This window comes from Ranitomeya variabilis, chromosome 4 (assembly GCF_051348905.1).
Source record: "Ranitomeya variabilis isolate aRanVar5 chromosome 4, aRanVar5.hap1, whole genome shotgun sequence".
Taxonomy (NCBI): Eukaryota; Metazoa; Chordata; class Amphibia; order Anura; family Dendrobatidae; genus Ranitomeya; species Ranitomeya variabilis.
In genome coordinates this window covers 389,194,906-389,221,905 of record NC_135235.1, presented here as the reverse complement: position 1 = coordinate 389,221,905, position 27,000 = coordinate 389,194,906, and the positions used below count along the sequence as shown (strand labels likewise).

The window sequence follows — 27,000 nt, the reverse complement described above, 5'->3', positions numbered from 1 at the left end:
AATAGTTCACAATAGTGACGTGTGCAGGCATCTATTTTAAGAAATACAAAGCGTCTCTTGAGAGTTTTTTTTTTTAAGATCTTCCTTTTGGTTAAGGGCTTCTTCAATCACTAATTTTCTAATACTTTCTCTTTCCAGAGAAACACCAAGTTTGTGAGCCATTTCTCCATGAAGAGCTGTAAAAGCTAGTCTTGCAAATAATGATAATGGTACACGGTCCTTCACAACAAGCACAATGAGCTGTCTTTTAAACACATCTGCTGTCATTGTTACAGTAACTTTGTCACAAAATCTCTCGGAAACTGACGTTTGAGATGTTCTTTCCTCCTCCTTTCCCTGGCGGGAAGTGCTGTCTCTGGTTTCTTGGTGCTGCTGTGATCTTTTTCAGTCACAGATTGGTAGTGTTAGTGTTGTAAATGTCTTTTTAGATTGGAAGCTGTTGAAGGAGCATTTTTACTACTGCCCGAGTATGCACTGATTTTGGCACCACAGCATTTGTTTTCATCTGGGTCACTTATACACTGACACACAAAATGTTTATTATCTTAAGTCACTGTGAAATGCTCAAATACAGTGAACCTCATAAGATGCTTCTTAAGGTACCGTCACACTCAGCGACGCTGCAGCGATATAGACAACGAGCCAATCGCTGCAGCGTCGCTGTTTAGGTCGCTGTAGAGACGTCAAACACAGCAGCTCCAGAACGATGCAGGAGCGATCCTGTGACGTAACGGTGACTCACTTATCGTTCTCGCAGGTCGTTAGCTCCATGTAAAATATTGCTGGCATCGTTGCTTTTGCTGTCAAACACGACGATACACGCCAACCTGACGACCAAATAAAGTTCTGGACTTCTAGCTCCGACCAGCGATATGACAGCGGGATCCAGATCGCTGCTGCGTGTCAAACACAATGAAATCGCTAACCAGGACGCTGCAACGTCACGGATCGTTGTCGTTCTCGTTGTAAAGTTGCTGAGTGTGAAGGTACCTTTAGACATTTTGTAATTATGTAAATTAGCTCTCAAAAGAATTTTGCCCTGTAAAAAAAAAAAAAAGTATATTGTATTTCTTGCAAGAATAGGGAATCGTGCACTGTATAATTTGGGATTGTTTTATTTCTATCTTTGCATAAATCAATAGGACAAATAAGTTATTATTCAATCCAAAATTATGTTTTTGTTTAAAATGGATTGGCTGGACACACTGACAAAGAAAGAAAAAATGACTGGGAAATTCTTTGAAAGATGGGCGTATTTCATTCCCACATTATCAGACAACACTAAAGATAGACTGAGGAAACAATTTGAACACACCTCATGGAACTTACTTGAGACACTTCATAATCTGGTTCCAATACCATAGTCATTGACGTTATGTGAGAGTACAGTTCGCACACGGTGGGGATGGGAGGGGTTGTTTGTTTTTTTTCGGGTTAAGGGTTAAATTCATGGTATTTGATGGATATCATTGCCTGGTGACTTTTTTTTTTTTTTTAAAGTGAATTGTCACGCTCACACCCTGACTGGTGGGCGTGAGCTCGGGGGGTTTGTGGCCCCACTGAGCCACAAACCAGACTACCCTGGAAGGGGCGTGACTATGACAGCTGCCTGGATTTTCACTGGAGCCTTTGATGGTGAGGTCAGGCTTGTGCAGCAGGCAGCTGCCATGTGCTACTCCAGGGTGATGTCTGGCTGTGGCTGCTGATCCCACTTGGGAGACAGGAACACCAGGATTAGTGCGGGCACCAGGCAGGACTGGCAGAAGAGCACAGCTGAAACTCAGACGAGTATGCTGGCACGGCTAAGACACAGGGCTGGCAGAGAATACAGGGCTGGCAGGCAGGGCAGAGAACACAGGGCTGGCAGGCACAGCAGAGAACACAGGGCTGTCAGAAAACAGGGCTGGCAGGCACGGCAGAGAACACAGGGCTGGCAGGCACGGCAGAGAACACAGGGCTGGCAAGCGCAACAGAGAACACAGGGCTGGTTGATGTGGTGTATGAAGGAACGGGTAGGGACCTGTTCACACTGGAGATGCAGGTACGGATATGAAGTCTGGAGGAACAGGTAGGGACCTGTTCACACAGAAGGTGCAGGAACAGATATGAAGTATGGAGGAACAGGTAGGGACCTGTTCACACAGGAGGTGCAGGAACGGATATGAAGTATGGAGGAACAGGTAGGGACCTGTTCACACAGGAGGTGCAAGAAAGGAAACAAGCAGAAAGTAATGAGGTATGAAGGAACAGGTTGGGACCTGTTCACACAGGAGATTCAGGTACGGAAACAAGCCAGAAGGAAAGGAGAATGAAGGAACAGGTTGGGACCTGTTCACACAGGAAGAGAACCGCAAGGCTGCGGATAGGAGCGGTAGAGCAGCAAGAGATAGCACAGCAATAAAAGCTAAGCAGAGCAGAACCGCAAGGAATGCGAAGAGAAGCTGCAGCAAGAGATTACTGCAGCAGCAGGAGCGGAGCAGAACCGCAAGAGTGCGGAGCAGAGGTAAAGCCACAAAGGTACAGAGCAGGCAGAGCCGCAAGAGTGTGGAGCATAAGCAGACTGAGAACACAAGGAAAGACACAGCAGGGAAGGAAGCCACAGACAAGGAGACCGAGATAAGACTAAGTACAGACAAGGTAATGGAACAAGACAAGGAACACAAACAAAGACACAGGGACCAGGATATTCTGCCTCCTGGAGGGAAGACAACAAGATCAAGGCAAGAACACTGAGAAAAGCCTCTAGAGAGGGAGTAACACAGAACAAGGCCTGGCAAACTCAGAAGCTAAACACAAACTGAGCTAACACATTGCTCAGGCCCAGTCCACTGGGTGGAGCTGCACTAAATACTGGAGGCCTCTTGGCAATTGGTCAGGAACAGATTAGACAGGTGCACCTGATTCCTATAAGAACCAGAGAGTTCTGGCGCCGCCCCCCCCCCCCCCTATGCACACAGCCAGGAAGCATGCAGAGAGCAGAGACACAGAATATGGAGCTGCCATGAAACAGAAACCACATCATGACCTGGAGCAGTGGGTAAGATAGTGTGAGAGATGAGAGGCCTTGCCGTGATGCCAGCAGGGTTGTTACAGTACCCCCCCCTTACGGCCCCTCTTCTTCAAGCCAGCCAGAATAACTTGTAGAAGGATAGGAGCACACATAGTCAGAACCATCACAACATTCCTCTGGTAGAATGAGGTAGATGAGACATTAGAGATCTCAGGTTGCCCAGTCTCTTTGAGTCCAGTAAGATCAGCTTCCCACACAGAAGATACAAGGGACAGGACGTCTTTCACTTGGTTGACTGAAAGCAGGGACTTGGAAGCTTCTGATTTGACCTCAACATAATCCGATTCTTTGGAAACTGAAGACACCTTCACTGGATCCAACTTAAGCCCATCATCACAAGAAAATTGAACCTCCTCCTTTAGACTGGTGGAAAGCAGAGATGAGAACACTTCTATCTTGGGATCTTCACCCAATAGTCAGATGGAAGCTGGAGGCATACATACAGGAAACATCCTCAGCCTGGAACCCTGAAAAAACTGGACCTCCTCTTCCGGATTAGAGGATGAGTAAGTCTCTGTCTTAATATCAAGTAGCCACTTGGAAGCAGAAGGCATACATTCAGGAAGCCCCATCAGCCTGTTACTCTGACAAAACTGGACCATCTCTTCCTCCGGATTGGTGAAAAACAGAGATAAAAGATCTTCTGCTTCAACTTCTTCATCCACCTGCCACAGGGAGTCTGAAGGCATCTTTACAGGAAGCATCTTCTGCCCATAGTTCAGAGAAAATTTTTTGAGTGACGGGGATGTTCCTGAGAACTGGTCACTGATATTGTCACTGGAGGTGTGCGGAAAGGAAGCCACTGCTTCCTTTCCTTCAGTGAGGTCAGTGTTATGGACTGGTAATTTAGGAGCGACATGCGACTAGCTCTGAGCAGGTGGTAGTAGCACTAGCAGTAGCCGTGGGATGTTCCTGTCACTCCCTGGACACCTCGTCACAGCCGGAGAACTAGCTGCCCCTAAAAGTAGAAACAGGAAAGCTATCTTGCCTCAGAGAAAATCCCCAAAGGACAGATAGCCCCCCACAAATGACTGTGAGTGGAGAAGGAAATGACACACGTAGAATGAAACAGGATTTAGCAAAGGAGGCCACTTCTAGCTAGATAGACTGTACAGGAAAGAACACTGTGCGGTCAGTAATAAAAACTAGAAAAAGTCCACCGCAGAGAAATGCAAAAATCTCCACACCTGACTAAAGGTGTGGAGGGCAAAATCTGCTGCCCAGAGCTTCCAGCTTAGCTGAATAGATCCATACTGATAAGCTGGACAAATGAGCAAAACATAGAATGTGCTGAACAATAAAGTCCACAACAAGAGGACTGCAAAAGGACAAGCAAGGACTTATCTTTGCTGAACAGGTCAGAGTGTCAGGGAAATCCAAAATAGCCGTGACTCCAAGCAGGAACAATTGACAACTGGCATTGATTGAGGGATAAGGCCAGACTAAAATAGCTGAGCCAGAAAGACGATCAGTGGAAGCAGCTGCTGATGCTAAATCCAAGAAGCAGCCATACCACTCAAAACCACCAGAGGGAGCCCAAGAGCAGAACTCACAAAAGTGCTACTTACAACCACCGGAGGGAGCCCAAGAGCGGAATTCACAACAGTACCCCCCCTTGAGGAGGGGTCACCGAACCCTCACCAGAGCCCCCAGGCCGATCAGGACGAGCCAAGTGAAAAGCACGAACCAAATCGGCGGCATGAACATCGGAAGCAATCACCCAAGAATTATCCTCCTGGCCATAACCCTTCCACTTGACAAGATACTGAAGCCTCCTCCTCGAAAAACGAGAATCCAATATTTTCTCAACCACATATTCCAACTCCCCCTCAACCAACACCGGGGCAGGAGGATCAACAGAAGGAACAACGGGTACCACATATCTCCGCAACAAAGATCTATGGAAAACATTGTGGATGGCAAAAGAGGCTGGAAGGGCCAAACGAAAAGACACTGGATTGATAATCTCAGAAATCTTATAAGGACCAATAAACCGAGGCTTAAACTTAGGGGAAGAAACCTTCATAGGAACATGACGAGAAGATAACCAGACTAAATCCCCCACTCGAAGCCGAGGACCAACACACCGACGGCGGTTAGAAAAACGCTGAGCCTTTTCCTGAGACAACGTCAAATTGTCTACCACATGAGTCCAAATCTGCTGTAACCTGTCCATCACAGAATCTACACCAGGACAATCAGAAGGCTCAACCTGCCCTGAAGAAAAACGAGGATGGAAACCAAAATTACAAAAAAACGGCGAAACCAAAGTAGCCGAACTGGCCCGATTATTAAGGGCAAACTCAGCCAACGGCAAGAAAGCCACCCAATCATCCTGATCAGTAGACACAAAGCATCTCAAATAGGTTTCCAAGGATTGATTAGTTCGCTCAGTTTGGCCATTTGTCTGAGGATGGAACGCCGAAGAAAAAGACAAATTAATGCCCATCTTAGCACAAAAGGCCCGCCAAAATCTGGAAACAAACTGGGAACCTCTGTCAGACACAATATTTTCCGGAATGCCATGCAAACGAACCACATGCTGAAAAAACAATGGAACCAAATCAGAGGAGGAAGGCAATTTAGGCAAAGGTACCAAATGAACCATTTTAGAGAACCGGTCACAAACCACCCAGATAACAGACATCCTCTGGGACACAGGAAGATCCGAAATAAAATCCATGGAAATATGCGTCCAGGGCCTCTCAGGGACAGGCAAAGGCAAAAGCAAGCCACTAGCGCGGGAACAGCAAGGCTTAGCCCGGGCACAAGTCCCACAGGACTGCACAAAAGAATGCACATCCCGCGACAAGGAAGGCCACCAAAAGGACCTAGCAACCAAATCTCTGGTACCAAAAATCCCAGGATGACCGGCCAACACCGAACAATGGACCTCAGATATTACCTTACTTGTCCATCTATCAGGAACAAACAGCTTCCCCATAGGACAGCGGTCAGGTTTATCAGCCTGAAATTCCTGAAGCACCCGCCGTAAATCAGGGGAGATGGCAGAAAGAACCACCCCTTTCCTAAGAATGCCAACCGGCTCAAGAACTCCAGGAGAATCAGGCAAAAAACTCCTAGAGAGGGCATCCGCTTTAACATTCTTAGATCCCGGAAGATATGAGACCACAAAATCGAAACGGGAGAAAAACAGGGACCATCGAGCCTGTCTAGGGTTCAGCCGCTTGGCCGACTCGAGGTAAATCAGATTCTTATGATCGGTCAAGACCACAACGCGGTGCCTGGCTCCCTCAAGCCAATGTCGCCACTCCTCAAATGCCCACTTCATAGCCAACAACTCCCGATTGCCGACATCATAATTGCGTTCCGCAGGCGAAAACTTTCGGGAAAAGAAGGCACATGGTTTCATCAAGGAACCATCAGAATTCCTCTGTGACAAAACGGCCCCTGCTGTTGTGAAATTGGATTTTGGGCTCCCCCGGTGGCCACTGGTGGAATTGAACTGGTGTGCATCATCCCCTCTGTTCACCTGTTTCCATCAGGATGTGGGAGTCGCTATTTAACCTTGCTCCTCTGTCACTTCCATGCCGGTCAACATTGTAATCAGAAGCCTTTCTGTGCATGTTCCTGCTGCTAGACAACTCCCAGCTAAGTTGGACTTTAGTCCTCGTTTGTTTTTGCATTTTGTTCCAGTTCACTGCTGTAGTTTCGTTTCTGTGTCTGGAAAGCTCTTGTGATCTGAAATTGCCACTCTGATGTTATGAGTTAATACTAGAGTCTTAAAGTAATTTCAGGATGGTATTTTGATAGGGTTTTCAGCTGACCATGAAAGTGCCCTTTCTGTCTTCCTGCTATCTAGTAAGCGGACCTCAATTTTGCTAAACCTATTTTCATACTACGTTTGTCATTTCATCTAAAATCACCGCCAATATATGTGGGGGCCTCTGTCTGCCTATCGGGGAAATTTCTCTAGAGGTGAGCCAGGACTATATTTTCCTCTGCCAGGATTAGTTAGTCCTCCGGCCGGCGCTGGGCGTCTAGGGATAAAAAACGTAGGCAACGCTACCCGGCTACTGTTAGTTGTGCGGCAGGTTTAGTTCATGGTCAGTTTAGTTTCCATCCTTCCAAGAGCTAGTACTTATGTTTGCTGGGCTATGTTCTCTTGCCATTGAGAACCATAACAGTTTGACCGGCCCAAAAAAGGGTTAAATTAATTGACAGAGAAAGGAGAGAAAAGAGAAGTCTGCTGAAGATTTTTTTTTTTTTTTTTCCCCTTCCCTTCAGTTCTGAGGTTGCTTGTAATTGAATATCTTGCAAGTCTGCCTATATTGCAGCCTTTCTCTCTCTCTCTCTCCTTCTAATCCTGGAATGGCTCTGTGTTCTCCTGTTTAAAATGGATATTCAGAGTTTAGCTGCAGGTTTGAATAATCTCACCACGAAAGTTCAAAATTTACAAGATTTTGTTGTTCATGTTCCTATATCTGAACCTAGAATTCCTTTGCCTGAATTTTTCTCCGGGGATAGATCTCGCTTTCAAAATTTCAAAAATAATTGCAAGTTGTTTTTGTCCCTGAAATCTCGCTCTGCTGGAGATCCTGCTCAGCAGGTCAGGATTGTGATTTCCTTGCTCCGGGGCGACCCTCAGGATTGGGCTTTTGCATTGGCTCCAGGGGATCCTGCGTTGCTCAATGTGGATGCGTTTTTTCTGGCCTTGGGGTTGCTTTATGAGGAACCTCAGTTAGAGCTTCAGGCGGAAAAGGCCTTGATGTCCCTATCTCAGGGGCAAGACGAAGCTGAAATATACTGCCAGAAATTCCGTAAATGGGCTGTGCTTACTCAGTGGAATGAGTGCGCCCTGGCGGCGAATTTCAGAGAGGGTCTCTCTGATGCCATTAAGGATGTTATGGTGGGGTTCCCTGTGCCTGCGGGTCTGAATGAGTCCATGACAATGGCTATCCAGATCGATAGGCGTCTGCGGGAGCGCAAACCTGTGCACCATTTGGCGGTGTCTACTGAGAAGACGCCAGAGAATATGCAATGTGATAGAATTCTGTCCAGAAGTGAACGGCAGAATTTAAGACGAAAAAATGGGTTGTGCTTCTATTGCGGTGATTCAACTCATGTTATATCAGCATGCTCTAAGCGTACTAAGAAGCTTGATAAGTCTGTTTCAATTGGCACTTTACAGTCTAAGTTTATTCTATCTGTGACCCTGATTTGTTCCTTATCATCTATTACCGCGGATGCCTATGTCGACTCTGGCGCCGCTTTGAGTCTTATGGATTGGTCCTTTGCCAAACGCTGTGGGTATGATTTGGAGCCTCTTGAAACTCCTATACCCCTGAAGGGGATTGACTCCACCCCATTGGCTAGTAATAAACCACAATACTGGACACAAGTAACTATGCGGATTAATCCGGATCATCAGGAGATTATTCGCTTTCTTGTGCTGTATAACCTACATGATGTGTTGGTGCTTGGATTGCCATGGCTGCAATCTCATAACCCAGTCCTTGACTGGAAGGCTATGTCTGTGTTAAGCTGGGGATGTAAGGGGACGCATGGGGACGTACCTGTGGTTTCCATTTCATCATCTATTCCCTCTGAGATTCCTGAATTCTTGACTGAATATCGTGACGTTTTTGAAGAACCTAAGCTTGGTTCATTACCTCCGCACCGGGAGTGCGATTGTGCCATAGATTTGATTCCGGGTAGTAAATACCCTAAGGGTCGTTTATTTAATCTGTCTGTGCCTGAACATGCTGCTATGCGAGAATATATAAAGGAGTCCTTGGAAAAGGGACATATTCGTCCTTCGTCATCTCCCTTAGGAGCCGGTTTTTTCTTTGTGGCTAAGAAAGATGGCTCTTTGAGACCGTGTATTGATTATCGGCTTTTGAATAAAATCACGGTTAAATATCAATATCCGTTGCCACTGCTGACTGATTTGTTTGCTCGCATAAAGGGGGCCAAGTGGTTCTCTAAGATAGATCTTCGTGGGGCGTATAATTTGGTGCGAATTAAGCAGGGGGATGAGTGGAAAACCGCATTTAATACGCCCGAGGGCCACTTTGAGTATTTGGTGATGCCTTTTGGTCTTTCAAATGCCCCTTCAGTCTTTCAGTCCTTTATGCATGACATTTTCCGTGATTATTTGGATAAATTTATGATTGTGTATCTGGATGATATTTTGATTTTTTCGGATGACTGGGACTCTCATGTCCAGCAGGTCAGGAGGGTTTTTCAGGTTTTGCGGTCTAATTCCTTGTGTGTGAAGGGTTCTAAGTGCGTTTTTGGGGTTCAAAAGATTTCCTTTTTGGGATATATTTTTTCCCCCTCTTCCATCGAGATGGATCCTGTCAAGGTTCAGGCTATTTGTGATTGGACGAAACCCTCTTCTCTTAAGAGTCTTCAGAAATTTTTGGGCTTTGCTAACTTTTATCGTCGATTTATTGCTGGTTTTTCTGATGTTGTTAAACCATTGACTGATTTGACTAAGAAGGGTGCTGATGTTGCTGATTGGTCCCCTGCTGCTGTGGAGGCCTTTCGGGAGCTTAAGCGCCGCTTTTCTTCCGCCCCTGTGTTGCGTCAGCCTGATGTTGCTCTTCCTTTTCAGGTTGAGGTCGACGCTTCTGAAATCGGAGCTGGGGCAGTTTTGTCGCAGAGAAGTTCCGATTGTTCCGTGATGAGACCTTGTGCCTTTTTCTCGCGTAAATTTTCGCCCGCCGAGCGGAATTATGATGTTGGGAATCGGGAGCTTTTGGCCATGAAGTGGGCTTTTGAGGAGTGGCGTCATTGGCTTGAGGGGGCTAGACATCAGGTGGTGGTATTGACTGACCACAAAAATCTAATTTATCTTGAGTCCGCCAGACGCCTGAATCCTAGACAGGCGCGCTGGTCGTTGTTTTTCTCTCAGTTTAATTTTGTGGTGTCCTACCTGCCGGGTTCTAAGAATGTTAAGGCGGATGCCCTTTCTAGGAGTTTTGAGCCTGACTCCCCTGGTAACTCTGAACCTACAGGTATCCTTAAGGATGGAGTGATATTGTCTGCCGTTTCTCCAGACCTGCGGCGGGCCTTGCAGGAGTTTCAGGCGGATAGACCTGATCGTTGCCCACCTGGTAGACTGTTTGTTCCTGATGATTGGACCAGTAAAGTCATTTCTGAGGTTCATTCTTCTGCGTTGACAGGTCATCCTGGAATCTTTGGTACCAGGGATTTGGTGGCAAGGTCCTTCTGGTGGCCTTCCCTGTCTCGAGATGTGCGAGGCTTTGTGCAGTCTTGTGACGTTTGTGCTCGGGCCAAGCCTTGTTGTTCTCGGGCTAGTGGATTGTTGTTGCCCTTGCCTATCCCGAAGAGGCCCTGGACGCACATCTCGATGGATTTTATTTCGGATCTTCCTGTTTCTCAGAAGATGTCTGTCATCTGGGTGGTGTGTGACCGTTTCTCTAAGATGGTCCATTTGGTTCCCCTGCCTAAGTTGCCTTCTTCTTCCGAGTTGGTTCCTCTGTTTTTTCAAAATGTGGTCCGTTTGCATGGTATTCCGGAGAATATCGTTTCTGACAGAGGTACCCAATTCGTGTCTAGATTTTGGCGAGCATTCTGTGCTAGGATGGGCATAGATTTGTCTTTCTCGTCTGCTTTCCATCCTCAGACTAATGGCCAGACCGAGCGGACGAATCAGACCTTGGAGACATATTTGAGGTGTTTTGTGTCTGCAGATCAGGATGATTGGGTTGCTTTTTTGCCTTTAGCGGAGTTTGCCCTCAATAATCGGGCCAGCTCTGCCACCTTGGTGTCTCCTTTTTTCTGTAATTCGGGGTTTCATCCTCGATTTTCTTCTGGTCAGGTGGAATCTTCGGATTGTCCTGGAGTGGATGCTGTGGTGGAGAGGTTGCATCAGATTTGGGGGCAGGTAGTGGACAATTTGAAGTTGTCCCAGGAGAAGACTCAGCTTTTTGCCAACCGCCGGCGTCGGGTTGGTCCTCGGCTTTGTGTTGGGGACTTGGTGTGGTTGTCTTCTCGTTTTGTCCCTATGAGGGTTTCTTCTCCTAAGTTTAAGCCTCGGTTCATCGGCCCGTACAAGATATTGGAGATTCTTAACCCTGTGTCCTTCCGTTTGGACCTCCCTGCATCTTTTTCTATTCATAATGCTTTTCATCGGTCATTGTTGCGCAGGTATGAGGTACCGGTTGTGCCTTCCGTTGAGCCTCCTGCTCCGGTGTTGGTTGAGGGCGAGTTGGAGTACGTTGTGGAAAAAATCTTGGACTCCCGTGTTTCCAGACGGAAACTCCAGTATCTGGTCAAATGGAAGGGATACGGTCAGGAGGATAATTCTTGGGTGACTGCCTCTGATGTTCATGCCTCCGATCTGGTCCGTGCCTTTCATAGGGCTCATCCTGATCGCCCTGGTGGTTCTGGTGAGGGTTCGGTGCCCCCTCCTTGAGGGGGGGGTACTGTTGTGAAATTGGATTTTGGGCTCCCCCGGTGGCCACTGGTGGAATTGCACTGGTGTGCATCATCCCCTCTGTTCACCTGTTTCCATCAGGATGTGGGAGTCGCTATTTAACCTTGCTCCTCTGTCACTTCCATGCCGGTCAACATTGTAATCAGAAGCCTTTCTGTGCATGTTCCTGCTGCTAGACAACTCCCAGCTAAGTTGGACTTTAGTCCTCGTTTGTTTTTGCATTTTGTTCCAGTTCACTGCTGTAGTTTCGTTTCTGTGTCTGGAAAGCTCTTGTGATCTGAAATTGCCACTCTGATGTTATGAGTTAATACTAGAGTCTTAAAGTAATTTCAGGATGGTATTTTGATAGGGTTTTCAGCTGACCATGAAAGTGCCCTTTCTGTCTTCCTGCTATCTAGTAAGCGGACCTCAATTTTGCTAAACCTATTTTCATACTACGTTTGTCATTTCATCTAAAATCACTGCCAATATATGTGGGGGCCTCTGTCTGCCTATCGGGGAAATTTCTCTAGAGGTGAGCCAGGACTATATTTTCCTCTGCCAGGATTAGTTAGTCCTCCGGCCGGCGCTGGGCGTCTAGGGATAAAAAACGTAGGCAACGCTACCCGGCTACTGTTAGTTGTGCGGCAGGTTTAGTTCATGGTCAGTTTAGTTTCCATCCTTCCAAGAGCTAGTACTTATGTTTGCTGGGCTATGTTCTCTTGCCATTGAGAACCATAACACCCTGCCCCAATCTCAGAAGCGTCAACCTCAACCTGAAAAGGAAGAGAAACATCCGGCTGACGCAACACAGGGGCAGAAGTAAATCGGCGTTTAAGCTCCTGAAAGGCCTCAACAGCCGCAGAGGACCAATTCGTCACATCAGCGCCTTTCTTCGTCAAATCGGTCAGGGGTTTAACCACACTGGAGAAGTTGGCAATGAAACGGCGATAAAAATTAGCAAAGCCCAAAAATTTCTGAAGGCTCTTCACAGATGTGGGCTGAATCCAGTCATGAATGGCTTGGACCTTAACAGGATCCATTTCTATAGACGAAGGAGAAAAAATAAACCCCAAAAAAGAGACCGTCTGAACTCCAAATAGGCACTTAGACCCCTTCACAAATAGGGCATTATCACGAAGGATCTGGAATACCATCCTGACCTGCTTCACATGAGACTCCCAATCATCAGAAAAAATCAAAATATCATCCAAATACACAATCAAGAATTTATCAAGATAATTGCGGAAAATATCATGCATGAAGGACTGAAATACAGAAGGAGCATTAGAAAGCCCAAAAGGCATCACAAGGTATTCAAAATGGCCTTCGGGCGTATTAAATGCAGTTTTCCATTCGTCACCCTGTTTAATACGAACAAGATTATATGCCACTCGAAGGTCAATCTTGGTAAACCAACTAGCCCCCTTAATCCGAGCAAACAAATCTGAAAGCAAAGGTAAAGGGCATTGGAATTTGACCGTGATCTTATTAAGAAGGCGATAATCAATACAGGGTCTCAAGGAGCCATCCTTCTTGGCAACAAAAAAGAATCCCGCTCCCAATGGTGATGAAGACGGCCGAATATGCCCCTTCTCCAAAGACTCCTTAACATAGCTCCGCATGGCGGCATGCTCTGGCACAGATAGATTGAAAAGTCGGCCCTTAGGGAACTTACAGCCAGGAATCAAGTCAATAGCACAATCACAGTCCCTATGTGGAGGAAGGGAACAGGACTTGGGCTCATCGAATACATCCTGGAAATCTGACAAAAATTGAGGAACATCAGAAGAGGGGGAAGAGGAAATTGACATCAAAGGAACGTCACTATGTACCCCTTGACAACCCCAACTAGTCACAGACATAGATTTCCAATCCAGCACTGGATTGTGTACTTGTAACCATGGAAAACCCAGTACAACAACATCATGTAAATTATGCAACACCAGAAAACGGCAATCTTCCTGATGTGCTGGAGCCATGCACATAGTCAGCTGAGTCCAATACTGAGGTTTATTCTTGGCCAACGGTGTAGCATCAATACCCCTCAAAGGAATAGGGCTCTGCAAAGGCTGCAAAGAAAAACCAGCGCCTGGTGAATTCTAAGTCCATTAAGTTCAGGGCAGCGCCTGAATCCACAAATGCCATGACAGAAAAGGATGACAATGAGCAAATCAGGGTCACAGACAGGAGGAATTTAGGCTGTACAGTACTGATGGTAACAGATCTAGCTACCCTCTTAATACGCTTAGGGCAATCAGAAATAGCATGAGCAGAATCACCACAGTAAAAACACAGCCCATTCTGACGTCTGTATCCCCTCTGTTCTGCTCTAGTCAAAATCCTATCACATTGCATAGGCTCAGGACTCTGTTCAGAGGATGCTGCCATATGGTGCACCACTTTGCGCTCGCGCAGGCGCCGATCAATCTGAATGGCTAGAGACATAGATTCGCTCAAACCAACAGGCGTGGGGAACCCCAGCATGATATCTTTAAGGGCTTCAGAAAGACCCTTTCTGAAAATTGCTGCCAGAGCGTCCTCATTCCATTTAGTGAGCACAGACCATTTTCTAAATTTCTGGCAGTATAATTCTGCCGCTTCCTGACCCTGACACAGGGCCAACAAGGTTTTTTCCGCATGATCCACAGAGTTAGGTTCGTCATACAATAATCCAAGCGATTGAAAAAATGCATCTACATTAAGCAATGCCGGATCCCCTGACTCAAGGGAGAATGCCCAGTCCTGAGGGTCACCACGCAGCAAAGAAATAACTATTTTAACTTGCTGAATGGGATCACCAGAGGAACGGGGTTTCAGAGCAAAAAACAATTTACAGTTATTTTTAAAGTTCAAAAACTTGGATCTATCCCCATAAAACAAATCTGGAGTAGGAATTCTAGGCTCTAAAGCCGGAATCTGAACAACATAATCTTGGATACTCTGTACTCTTGCAGCAAGCTGATCCACACGAGAAAACAAACCCTGAACATCCATGCCCGCGCCCAAATCCTGAACCACCCAAAGATTAAGAGGAAGGAAAAAGACAAAACAGACTAAAGAAAAAAAAAAATGGCTCAGAACTCTTTTTCTTTTCCTTCTTTTGAGATGAATTCAACTAATTTTTGGCCAGTTGAACTGTTATGGACTGGTAATTTAGGAGCGACATTCGACTAGCTCTGAGCAGGTGGTAACTATACTGACCGCAGTTCCTGATCTTAACACAACACTAGCAGTAGCCGTGGGATGTTCCTGTCACTCCCTGGACACCTCGTCACAGCTGGAGAACTAGCTACCCCTAAAGGTAGAAACAGGAAAGCTATCTTGCCTCAGAGAAAATCCCCAAAGGACAGATAGCCCCCCACAAATAATGACTGTGAGTGGAGAAGGAAATGACACACGTAGAATGAAACAGGATTTAGCAAAGGAGGCCACTTCTAGCTAGATAGACTGTACAGGAAAGAACACTGTGCGGTCAGTAATAAAAACTAGAAAAAGTCCACCGCAGAGAAATGCAAAAATCTCCACACCTGATTAAAGGTGTGGAGGGCAAAATCTGCTGCCCAGAGCTTCCAGCTTAGCTGAATAGATCCATACTGATAAGCTGGACAAATGAGCAAAACATAGAATGTGCTGAACAATAAAGTCCACAACAACAGGACTGCAAAAGGACAAGCAAGGACTTATCTTTGCTGAACAGGTCAGAGTGTCAGGGAAATTACATAGTTACATAGTTATTAAGGTTGAAGGAAGACTTTAAGTCCATCTAGTTCAACCCATAGCCTAGCATGCCCTAACATGTTGATCCAGGGGAAGGCAAAAAACCCCCATGTGGTAAGAGTAAGCTCCATCATGGGGAAAAAAATTCCTTCCCGACCCCACATACGGCAATCAGACTAGTTCCCTGGATCAACGCCTTATCAAGGAATCTAATATATATACCCTGTAATATTATACTTTTCCAGAAAGGTATCCAGTCCCCTCTTAAATTGAAGCAATGAGTCACTCATTACAACATCATACGGCAGAGAGTTCCATAGTCTCACTGCTCTTACAGTAAAGAATCCGCATCTGTTATTATGCTTAAACCTTTTTTCCTCCAGACGTAGAGGATGCCCCCTTGTCCCTGTCACCGGTCTATGATTAAAAAGATCAGCAGAAAGGTCTTTGTACTGTCCCCTCATATATTTATACATTAACATAAGATCACCCCTTAGTCTTCGTTTTTCCAAACTAAATAGCCCCAAGTGTAATAACCTATCTTGGTATTGCAGACCCCCCAGTCCTCTAATAACCTTGGTTGCCCTTCTCTGCACCCGCTCCAGTTCAGCTATGTCTTTCTTATACACCGGAGACCAGAGCCGTGACTCCAAGCAGGAACAATTGACAACTGGCATTGATTGAGGGATAAGGCCAGACTAAAATAGCCGAGCCAGAAAGACGATCAGTGGAAGCAGCTGCTGATGCTAAATCCAAGAAGCAGCCATACCACTCAAAACCACCAGAGGGAGCCCAAGAGCAGAACTCACAAAAGTGCTACTTACAACCACCGGAGGGAGCCCAAGAGCGGAATTCACAACAGGTCAGCACACCGTGACTCAATAGTCGGCTGATTAGGTGGAGAAGATATCAACACTGTAGATTGATCTTGCATTTTAGGAACAAGAAACTTCTGGAGACTTGATAGTTCCAAACGCAGAACCACGCTGGGTCTTCGGACCGGAACGGGCAGCAGAGTATCCGGTTCAGAACGACTGATGGGGAGACTGGTCAACAAGTGGAAAACAAATTTCTTCGCATATAATACTCCAATTAGGAGCTGTAGTTGTCCCTTCGACACTGGACTGTTCATAAGTAGGGCTCGACCATCACCAAACACCTTCACAGGATTCTGGAACAGTGGAACAGGAACCACACTTTGACTCCGTCTGGTTAGCAGCTTGAATATATCTGCAGGGCCGAAGCTCGCACAAGGCACCGGAACAGACACAGACATTTAACGGAAGGGAGTTATTCTCACCGAGGGCAGTCTCTCCTACTGGCCCAAGGTTCTGAAGCTCTAGATCCTTTGGACAGAGGCCGTCCGGGTGTTCCTCACAACCGCAGCAATATAGTAAGCCCTTTTTACGACTGGTCTTAGACTGGTGCTTTGCCAGTCCACTCTTGACAGTCTTTGTGGGTTCTATTTGAGTAGCTGCTTTAGCGTGTAGAGGAACTGGAGGGTCACAGACGGTCATGGCTTGACGTGGAGGTTTCTTCACGGGTGTCGCCTGTCTGGAGTGCCTCTCGGATCTAGATGGGGAAGACTTCACAGGAGCAGCAGGACGAGGCTTGTCAAAGACTCTACGGAAGGCCACCAGGAAGGCCCCCAGGAAGGCCCCGAGGTTCATGACAATAGGATCCCCTGCTTCCCAGAGGGGACAAATCCATATTAAAGCATCTCCTGCTAGGTAGGACATGATGTAGCCCACCTTAATCTGGTCAGAGGGAAAACAAGCTGCATTCTGCAGGATGTAGCGCAAGCACTGTTCCAGGAAGCTTTGGCATTCTTCTTGATTCCCATAGAACCTAGGTGGGTCTGCTGGGTTGTGCTCTTCCTCATAGGCCAGAAGTTGATTGTAGAGAGCGTTTGAAATTGTGATTGGGCCCGAGGTCTCCTCAATTTGAATGACACAGGGCAGAACAAATTCTTCAGCTTGCTCATACGGGTAGAGAGAAAGTTCATCATGCACTGCGAGTGGTAGGACATGGGATACAGCGGAGGCCATGGCCTGTGCAAACTGTCACGCTCACACCCTGACTGGTGGGTGTGAGCTCGGGGGGTTTGTGGCCCCACTGTGCCACAAACCAGACTACCCTGGAAGGGGCGTGACTATGACAGCTGCCTGGATTTTCACTGGAGCCTCTCATGGTGAGGTCAGGCTTGTGCAGCAGGCAGCTGCCATGTGCTACTCCAGGGTGATGTATGGCTGTGGCTGCTGATCCCACTTGGGAGACAGGAACACCAGGATTAGTGCGGGCATCAGGCAGGACTGAGACGAGTAGGCTGGCACGGCTGAGACACAGGGCTGGGAGAGGCACGGCAGAGAACACAGGGCTGGCAGGCATGGCAGAGAACACAGGGCTGGTTGATGTGTATGAAGGAACAGGTAGGGATCTGTTCACACTGGAGGTGCAGGTACGGATATGTAGTATGGAGGAACAGGTAGGGACCTGTTCACACAGGAGGTGCAGGAACGGATATGAAGTATGGAGGAACGGGTAGGCACCTGTTCACACAGGAGGTGCAGGAAAGGAAACAAGCAGAGAGGAATGAGGTATGAAGGAACAGGTTGGGACCTGTTCACACAGGAGATGCAGGTACGGAAACAAGCCAGAAGGAAAGGAGAATGAAGGAACAGGTTGGGACCTGTTCACACAGGAAGAGAACCGCAAGTCTGCTGATAGGAGCGGTAGAGCAGCAAGAGATAGCGCAGCAATAAAAGCTAAGCAGAGCAGAACCACAAGGAATATGGAGAGGAGCTGCAGCAAGAGATTACTGCAGCAAGAGATTTCTAGAAAAAACACCACAGAAAAGCAGGCAAAGGTGCTTACCTGTCTAGGCCTCAAATCAAATGCACTCTTATGGTGCAGTGGGCCCCAAGTAAAGATGGCGACTACACAGGTGTGGTAATACCAAATGAGACAGCCAGCCTACAATCAGGGATTGGCCGCTGGGCACACCAGTGCAAATAATAATCTGTGTTAACATTGCTGCAGATTATTATTTGCACTGGTGTGCCCAGCGGCCAATCCCTGATTGTAGGCTGGCTGTCTCATTTGGTATTACCACACCTGTGTAGTCGCCATCTTTACTTGGGGCCCACTGCACCATGAGAGTGCATTTGATTTGAGGCCTAGACAGGTAAGCACCTTTGCCTGTTTTTCTGTGGTGTTTTTTCTAGAATAGTGGAGGTTTTTTCCTCTTTTTTTCCTCCTGTTGTAGCAAGAGGTTTCTGCAGCAGCAAAGCAGAGCAGAACTGCAAGGAATGCGGAGAGGAGCTGCAGCAAGAGATTACTGCAGCAGCAGGAGCGGAACAAAGTAGAACGGAGCAGAACCGCAGGAGTGCGGAGCAGAGGTAAAGCCACAAAGGTACAGAGCAGGCAGAGCCGCAAGAGTGTGGAGTGTAAGCAGACTGAGAACACAAGGAAAGACACAGCAGGGAAGGAAGCCACAGACAAGGAGACCGAGATAAGACTAAGTACAGACAAGGTAATGAAACAAGACAAGGAACACGAACAAAGACACAGGGACCAGGATATTCTGCCTCCTGGAGGGCAGACAACAGGATCAGGGCAAGAACACTGAGAAAAGCCTCTAGAGAGGGAGTAACACAGAGCAAGGCCTGGCAAACTCAGAACACAAACTGAGCTAACACATTGCACAGGCCCAGTCCACTGGGTGGAGCTGCAGTAAATACTGGAGGCCTCTTGGTAATTGGTCAGGAACAGATTAGACAGGTGCACCTGATTCTTATAAGAACCAGAGAGTTCTGGCGCCGCCCCCCTATACATACAGCCAGGAAGCATGCAGAGAGCAGAGACACAGAATATGGAGCTGCCATGAAACAGAAACCACATCATGACCTGGAGCAGTGGGTAAGATAGTGTGAGAGATGAGAGGCCATGCCATGATGCCAGAAGAGTTGTTACATGAATCTTGGCTTAGGAGGGCTGCTCCTACTGAAATCTATATGGGCATGAAGGTCATAGGACCTAGACGCTCATATAGGCCGCTTAGGGGGGTTGATCCTATTGACAGCTTCCCCTTAAGGCATTGCATACATCTATGATGTAAGATGCTACATAGCTGAAGCTTTATTCAGATATGTTTTTGATATTGAAAGAATACTGATGCCGGACTCAGTCTGTCTGTCCTCCATTTACTCACATACATACTTAAAATATGATATTTTTTTAATTAAATGTTGCTTCAATTATTTTTCTAGGGATTTCTTTAGTAAACAATGTTACTATCCTGGCTGACCTATTGAGGATGGAGAAGGACAGAAGGCAGATGACTGAGAGAATATTAAGCCTCACCCTAGAGATAATCTACCTGCTGACCGGAGAGGTGAGGGGTTCTGGAAATCATGTTGCTTGTTAGGTCTTCTATCTATTATTAATAAAGTCATGACGTTACTTAAGAAGTAATAAAATGAAATCACTGTCTTCTTGGCCAGGATCATGTAGTAGTAAAGAAAGCCGCAGAAGAGCGTGAAACATTGATTAGGAACCAGGGACCTATCAGGGTGTCTCCACCTCACACACTGATACATGAGACAAAATTATATGAGAAGATCCTGGGACTCACCAAGTTGATTTCTGAGCTGCTGACTGGAGAGGTGAGCACTGTTGGAGGTAAAACATTACTCCCACAATCGCAGAGAGATCTCCCACATAATTAACTGGTTTAAAGAAATAAAAAATTGCGGGAAAAAAATGCCTTAAAAGTAGCTTTCCCCACACATGGGGTATTAGCACACTTTTGAGACATTGCACAACAAATTTTGAGGTCCATTTCCTCATGTTACCTTTGAGAAAATAAAAACAAATTGGGGCTAAAAGAACATTTTTGCTGGAAAAATTATTTTATTTTTTTTATTTTCTTAGCTCTACATCATAAATTTCTGTGAACCACTTGGTTGTTCAAAGTTCTCACTACACATCTAGATAAATTCCTTGAGGGGTCTAGTTTCCAAAATGGTGTCACTTGTGGGGGGTTTCCACTGTTTTTAGGCACATCAGGGGCCCTCCAACTGTGACATGGCGTCCGATCTTAATTCCAGCCAATTTTGTGTTCAAACAGTCAATCCTCGCTCCTTCCCTTCCGAGACCTGCCGTGTGCCCAAACAGTTTTGTTCCTCCACACATGCAGTATAGGCGTACTCAGGACAAATTGCACAACTATTTTTAGGGTTGTATTTGTTTTCTTGTTACCCTTGTGAAAATAAAAAAAAGATGCTAAAAGATCATTTTTGTGAGAATTTAATTTTCATGGCTCTACATTATAATCTTCTGAAAAATACTTGGTGGTTCTTGGTGCTCACTACACATCTAGATAAGTTTCTTGAGGGGTCTAGTTTACAAAATTATGTCACTTGTGGGGGGTTTCCACAGTTTAGGTACATCAGGGGCTCTGCAAACACGACATGGCGTCCGATTTTCAATTCCAGTCAATAAACAGTCAAATGGTGCTCCTTCCCTTCCAAGTCCTGCAGTGCGCCCAAACAGTAGATTTTCCCCCACATATGGGGTATCGACGTTTTCAGGAGAAATTGCACAACAAATTTTGGGGTTCATTGTCTCCTATTACCCTTGTGAAAATAAAAAAAATTGGGTCCTAAGTTAAAAAATGTTGAAAAAATGTAAATGTTTATTTTTTCCTTCCATATGGATAGAGTTCCCGTGAAGCACCTGAAGGTTTAATAAACTTCTTGGATGTGGTTTTGAGCACCTTTGAGGGGTGCAGTTTTTAGAATGGTGCCACTTTTGGGTATTTTCTATCATATGGACCTTCAAAGTCACTTCAAATATAATTTGCTCCCTAAAATTAAAAAAAAAAAAAGTTTTGTTGTAAAAATGAGAAATCACTGGTCAACTTTTAACCTTTATAACTTCCTAACAAAAAAAAATTGGTTCAAAAATTGTGCTGATGTAAAGCAGACATGTGGGAAATGTTTTTTTTATTAACTATTTGTGTGACATAACTCTCTGCTTTTAATGGAATAAAAATTAAAAGTTTTGAAATTTTCAAAATTTTTGCCACAAAAATAATCTCTGAATCAGCGGGATCTGTTGAAGCGTCCAGAGTTATTACCTCATAAAGTGACACTGGTCAGATTTAAAAAATTAAGCCTAGTCATTAATGTACAAAGTGTCTCGGTCCTTAAAAGGAACTTGTCAGCTGGATTGTGCACAGTAACCTACAGACATTGTCAGGTCGGCGCCGTTATGCTGATTAAAATGATACCGTGGTTGATGAAATTCATCTTGTGGTTGTTTTTTCTCCGGCACTCCAGGGCGGCCTGTGGGGTGGTCTTCATGTGGTGCTCTGATTAGGTAGTCATAATGCAGACTGCTGACAGGTCACTGATCCCTCACTGACCTGCCCCCTAGTTTGCATAATAAATTAAATTGTTCTGCTTGTAGTGAAGGTGCTGACTGTATATAAAGCATAAGAAGAAGGTTGTGTGGTAGAAATCAGTGACTTGTTATGGACTGCCAGCAGTGCCAGGATGGTTAAACAAATCCATTCCCTTTTGGCACTAAGTTTTTCTTTCTGTGCATTAGATTCCTGTAAGGTGTCAGGACGTCACTGTCCATTTCTCTATGGAGGAGTGGGAGTACATAGAAGGACATAGGGATCAGTATGAGGACACTATTGTGGAGAATCTTACATCACCAGGTAAGAGGAGATGTTCCTTGCTCTTAAATACTGCAGCATCTGGACCATTTGTTTTGTTACACTGGATTCCCAGTTGCTTGTCACATTGATTTGATGTATTTTTAACACCATTGTTTAATATTTCTGTCCTAAAAAGACCTATAAAATTTAGAATAATCAAAAAGTTAATTTATTTCAGTTCTTTAATTCAAAAAGTGAAACTCGTATATTATATGGAGTCATTACAAATAAAGTGATGTATTTCGAATGTTTAGTTCTGTTAATATTGGTGATTATGGCTTACAGCCAGTGAAAACCTAAAAGTAATTGTCTCAGTAAATTCTAATACCTTTATAACACCAGGTTTAAAAACAACAGTATCACTGTGCTTGATTGGCCAACAAACTCGCCTGACCTTAGCCCCATGGATTCTCTATGGGGTATTGTCAAGAGGACGATAAGAGACACCAGACCCCACAATGCCGATGACCTGAAGGCTGCTATCAAAGCAACCTGGGCTCCCATAACACCTGAGCAGTGCCACAGGCTGATCGCCTCTTTGCCACGTCAAATTGATGTAGTAATTGATGCAAAAGGAGCCCCGACCAAGTACTGACTGCATTTACTGAACTTACGTTTCAGTACGCCAACATTGCGGATTTTAAAATCATTTTTCAAGGTGGTGTTATAAAGTATTCTAATTTAGTGAGATAATGACTTTTTGGGTTTTCATTGGCTGTAAGCCATAATCATTAACATTAACTGAAATAAACACTTGAAATAGATCACTCTGTTTGTAGTGACTCTATATAATGAGTTTCACTTTTTGTATTTTTGTATTGAAGAACTAAAATAAATTAACTTTATGATGATATTCTAATTTTGTGAGATGCACCTGTAGTTTTTAGAGTTAAAGGGGTTGTCTCAAATGGGGTTGTCTCAAATTCTCAAAGGGAATCTGTCACCCCTGTGACGCTTTTAAGCTATTACTATGGGCATACAGGTAATAGAATGGTTAAACTAGTCTTACCTGTATGCCTCATAGCTGTGGTGTAGATGTTGAGAAATGCACTTTTAATCTTTTATGCTAATGAAATCCCTGCCTCCTGACTTCATTATAATAGCACCTCCCTACCATGCACATCACACTGCCCTGTGACGTGCAGTTGCGGTCCCGTAATCCTGCGCGTGTACCATGCACCCACTCGGTTATGGAAATCTTATCCGTCTTTCTATGGGCACTGCCTTCATCCTGCTTCTGCGCAGACAAAAATAAAAGTCAACAATATCACTCACCTGTTCGAAGTTGAAATGTTACCTCTGGTCACAGGCGTCGGCTGATGGGACTACTACTCTCATCAGCCTACACCTGCTGTCGCTGATAACAGCGAGAGCAGGCGGCGACTTATGGGAGTATGTTATGATCCGGTGGTAGGATCTCAAAACTGACCTGATACATATAACCAGAATGTTAGGACAAGTTCTGGGGATGTGGAAGCTATACTGACCGCAATCCTGATCCTATCCACACACACTAAAGGCAGCCGTAGAGCGTTACCTAAAAACCTAGACGCCTCTTCACAGCCTGAGAAACTGACTGGCCCTAGAGAGAAAGCAAAGACCTCACTTTCCTCAGAGAAATAACCCCAAAGTTTTAGACAGCCCCCCACAAATAATAACAGTGAGTTAAGGGGAAAATACAAACGTAGAAATGAAACAGGTTTAGCAAATGAGGCCCGCTAACACTAGATAGACAGAAAATAGATAGTTTTTGTACTGACCGCACAGATTCCTATCAAAAATAAACCACGCAGAGAATACAAGAACCCCCACACCGACTCACGATGTGAGGGGCGCACTCTGCACCCCAGAACTAACCAGCAAGTGAAAAATTACATAAAAGCAAGCTGGACTGAACTCATCATATACTGAGAAACGTTTTCAAGGAAATAATGAGCAAAATGAACAAGCAAACTTAGCTTCTCCAGCAGGAGACTGGTCACAAGGAATATTCAGGAGAGCTCAGAATCAGGACTGAATACACCGACAGCAGGCAACAAATGAAGGTCCAGGTGAGTTAAATAGGACCAGCATAGCAGGAAATGAAGCAGCTGAGCCCAGCCAAGACCAGCCATATCGCTAAAGGCCACCAGAGGGAGCCCAAGAACAAACTCACACAGTACCACTCATGACCACAGGAGAGAGCCCGAGAACGGAATTCACCACAGTACCCCCCCTTGAGGAGGGGTCACCGAACCCTCACCAGAGCTCCCAGGCCGATCAGGACGAGCCGAATGAAAGTCACAAACCAAATCGGCCACATGGACATCGGAGGCGACAACCCAGGAATTATCCTCCTGACCATAGCCCTTCCATTTAACTAAGTACTGCAGCTTCCGTCTCGAAATACGAGAATCCAAGATCTTCTCCACCACACACTCCAACTCCCCCTCGACCAAGACAGGAGCAGGAGGATCAACAGAAGGGATCACAGGCACCACATACCTCCGCAACAATGACCTATGGAACACATTATGAATGGCAAACAATGTTGGGAGGTCCAAACGAAATGACACAGGTTTGAGGATTTCCAATATCTTATAAGGACCGATGAAACGAGGCTTGAACTTAGGAGAGGAAACCTTCATCGGGACATAACGAGAAGACAACCATACCAAATCCCCCACACGAAGTCGGGGACCCACACAGCGACGGCGGTTAGCAAAGCGCTGAGCCTTCTCTTGGGACAACATCAAATTGTCCACCACATGGTTCCAAATCTGCTGCAACCTATCCACCACAGAATCCACCCCAGGACAGTCAGAGGGTTCAACCGAGGAAAAACGAGGATGAAAACCAGAATTGCAAAAGAAAGGTGAAACCAAAGTAGCAGAACTAGCCCGATTATTGAGGGCGAATTCAGCCAATGGCAAAAAAGTCACCCAATCATCCTGATCAGCAGAAACAAAACATCTCAAATAAGTTTCCAAGGTCTGATTAGTTCGTTCGGTTTGGCCATTCGTCTGAGGATGGAAGGCCGACGAAAAAAGACAATTCAATGCCCATCTTAGCACAAAAGGACCGCCAAAATCTGGACACAAACTGGGATCCTCTGTCAGACACAATGTTCTCCGGAATACCATGTAAACGAACCACATTCTGAAAAAACAGTGGCACCAAATCGGAGGAGGAAGGCAGCTTAGGCAAGGGCACCAAATGGACCATTTTAGAAAAACGATCACAAACCACCCAGATGACAGACATCCTCTGAGAGACAGGAAGATCCGAAATAAAATCCATGGAAATATGCGTCCAAGGCCTCTTCGGGACAGGCAAAGGCAAAAGCAATCCACTGGCACGAGAACAGCTAGGCTTGGCCCGAGCACAAATCCCACAGGACTGCACAAAGGAATGCACATCCCGCGACAAGGAAGGCCACCAAAAGGACCTCGCCACCAAATCCCTGGTACCAAAAATCCCAGGATGACCCGCCAACACCGAAGAATGAACCTCGGAAATAACTCTACTGGTCCATCTGTCCGGGACAAACAGTCTCTCCGGTGGACAACGGTCAGGTCTATTAACCTGAAACTCCTGCAACACCCGTCGCAGATCAGGAGAGATGGCAGACAAAATCACCCCCTCTTTGAGGACACCAGTCGGTTCAGAAACTTCCGGGGAGTCAGGTACAAAACTCCTAGAAAGGGCATCAGCCTTCACGTTTTTCGAACCCGGAAGATATGAAACCACGAAATCGAAACGAGAGAAAAACAGCGACCATCGAGCCTGTCTCGGATTCAACCGTTTGGCAGACTCGAGATAAGTCAAATTCTTGTGATCCGTCAAGACCACCACACGATGCTTGGCTCCTTCAAGCCAATGTCGCCACTCCTCAAATGCCCACTTCATTGCCAACAACTCACGATTACCAACATCATAATTCCGCTCGGCAGGCGAAAACTTTCTTGAAAAGAAAGCACATGGTCTCATCACAGAGCCATCAGAGCTTCTCTGCGACAAGACAGCCCCTGCTCCAATCTCAGAAGCATCAACCTCGATCTGAAAGGGAAGAGAGACATCAGGCTGGCGCAAGACAGGAGCCGAAGAAAACCGACGTTTCAGCTCCTGAAAGGCCTCCACGGCCACAGGAGACCAATTCGTCACATCAGAACACTTCTTGGTCAAATCCGTCAAAGGCTTAACCACACTAGAAAAATTAGTGATGAAGCGACGGTAAAAATTAGCAAAACCCAAGAACTTCTGAAGACTCTTCACAGATGTAGGTTGAGTCCAGTCATGAATAGCCTGGACCTTGACTGGATCCATCTCAATAGTAGAAGGAGAAAAAATAAAGCCCAAAAAGGAAACCTTCTGTACTCCGAAGAGACATTTAGAGCCCTTCACAAACAAGGCATTGGCACGCAGGACCTGAAATACCATCCTGACCTGCTTCACATGAGACTCCCAATCATCAGAAAAGACCAAAATATCATCCAGGTACACAATCATAAATCTATCCAGATACTCTCGGAAGATGTCGTGCATGAAGGACTGAAACACAGAGGGGGCATTAGAAAGCCCAAAAGGCATCACCAAGTACTCAAAATGGCCTTCGGGCTTATTAAATGCTGTTTTCCATTCATCGCCCTGCTTTATACGCACAAGATTATACGCTCCTCGAAGATCTATCTTGGTGAACCAACTGGCCCCCCTAATTCGGGCAAACAGATCGGACAACAGTGGCAAGGGGTACTGAAATTTGACCGTGATGTTATTTAGAAGGCGATAATCTATACAGGGTCTCAGAGAACCATCCTTCTTGGCCACAAAAAAGAACCCCGCACCCAAAGGGGACGAGGACGGGCAAATATGCCCCTTCTCCAAGGACTCCTTTATATAACTCCGCATAGCGGCATGTTCTGGTACAGATAAATTAAAAAGTCGTCCCTTAGGGAACTTACTACCAGGAATCAGATTTATAGCACAATCACAATCCCTATGAGGAGGTAGGGCACTGGATTTGGGCTCATCAAATACATCCTGGTAGTCCGACAAAAATTCAGGGACTTCAGAAGGAGTAGAAGAAGCAATTGACAC

At 45.8% G+C, this 27,000-nt stretch overlaps 1 protein-coding gene across 3 annotated transcripts in view; it reads left to right on the top strand.

Annotated features, from left to right (window-relative positions):
• The window catches only part of LOC143767142 (uncharacterized), an 87,815-nt gene that overhangs the window by 38,285 nt on the left and 22,530 nt on the right, over nt 1-27,000 (top strand). For 2 of the 3 annotated variants that reach the window (XM_077255174.1, XM_077255172.1), the window contains exons 2-5: nt 758-986; nt 19,466-19,590; nt 19,700-19,861; nt 21,810-21,924. In XM_077255174.1, coding sequence (XP_077111289.1) covers nt 19,513-19,590; nt 19,700-19,861; nt 21,810-21,924 — 355 coding nt within the window. In that variant the 5' untranslated portion in view covers nt 758-986; nt 19,466-19,512. Of the gene's footprint in view, nt 1-757; nt 987-19,465; nt 19,591-19,699; nt 19,878-21,809; nt 21,925-27,000 lie in introns of those variants that run through there. The other variant, XM_077255175.1, reaches the window with a different exon arrangement.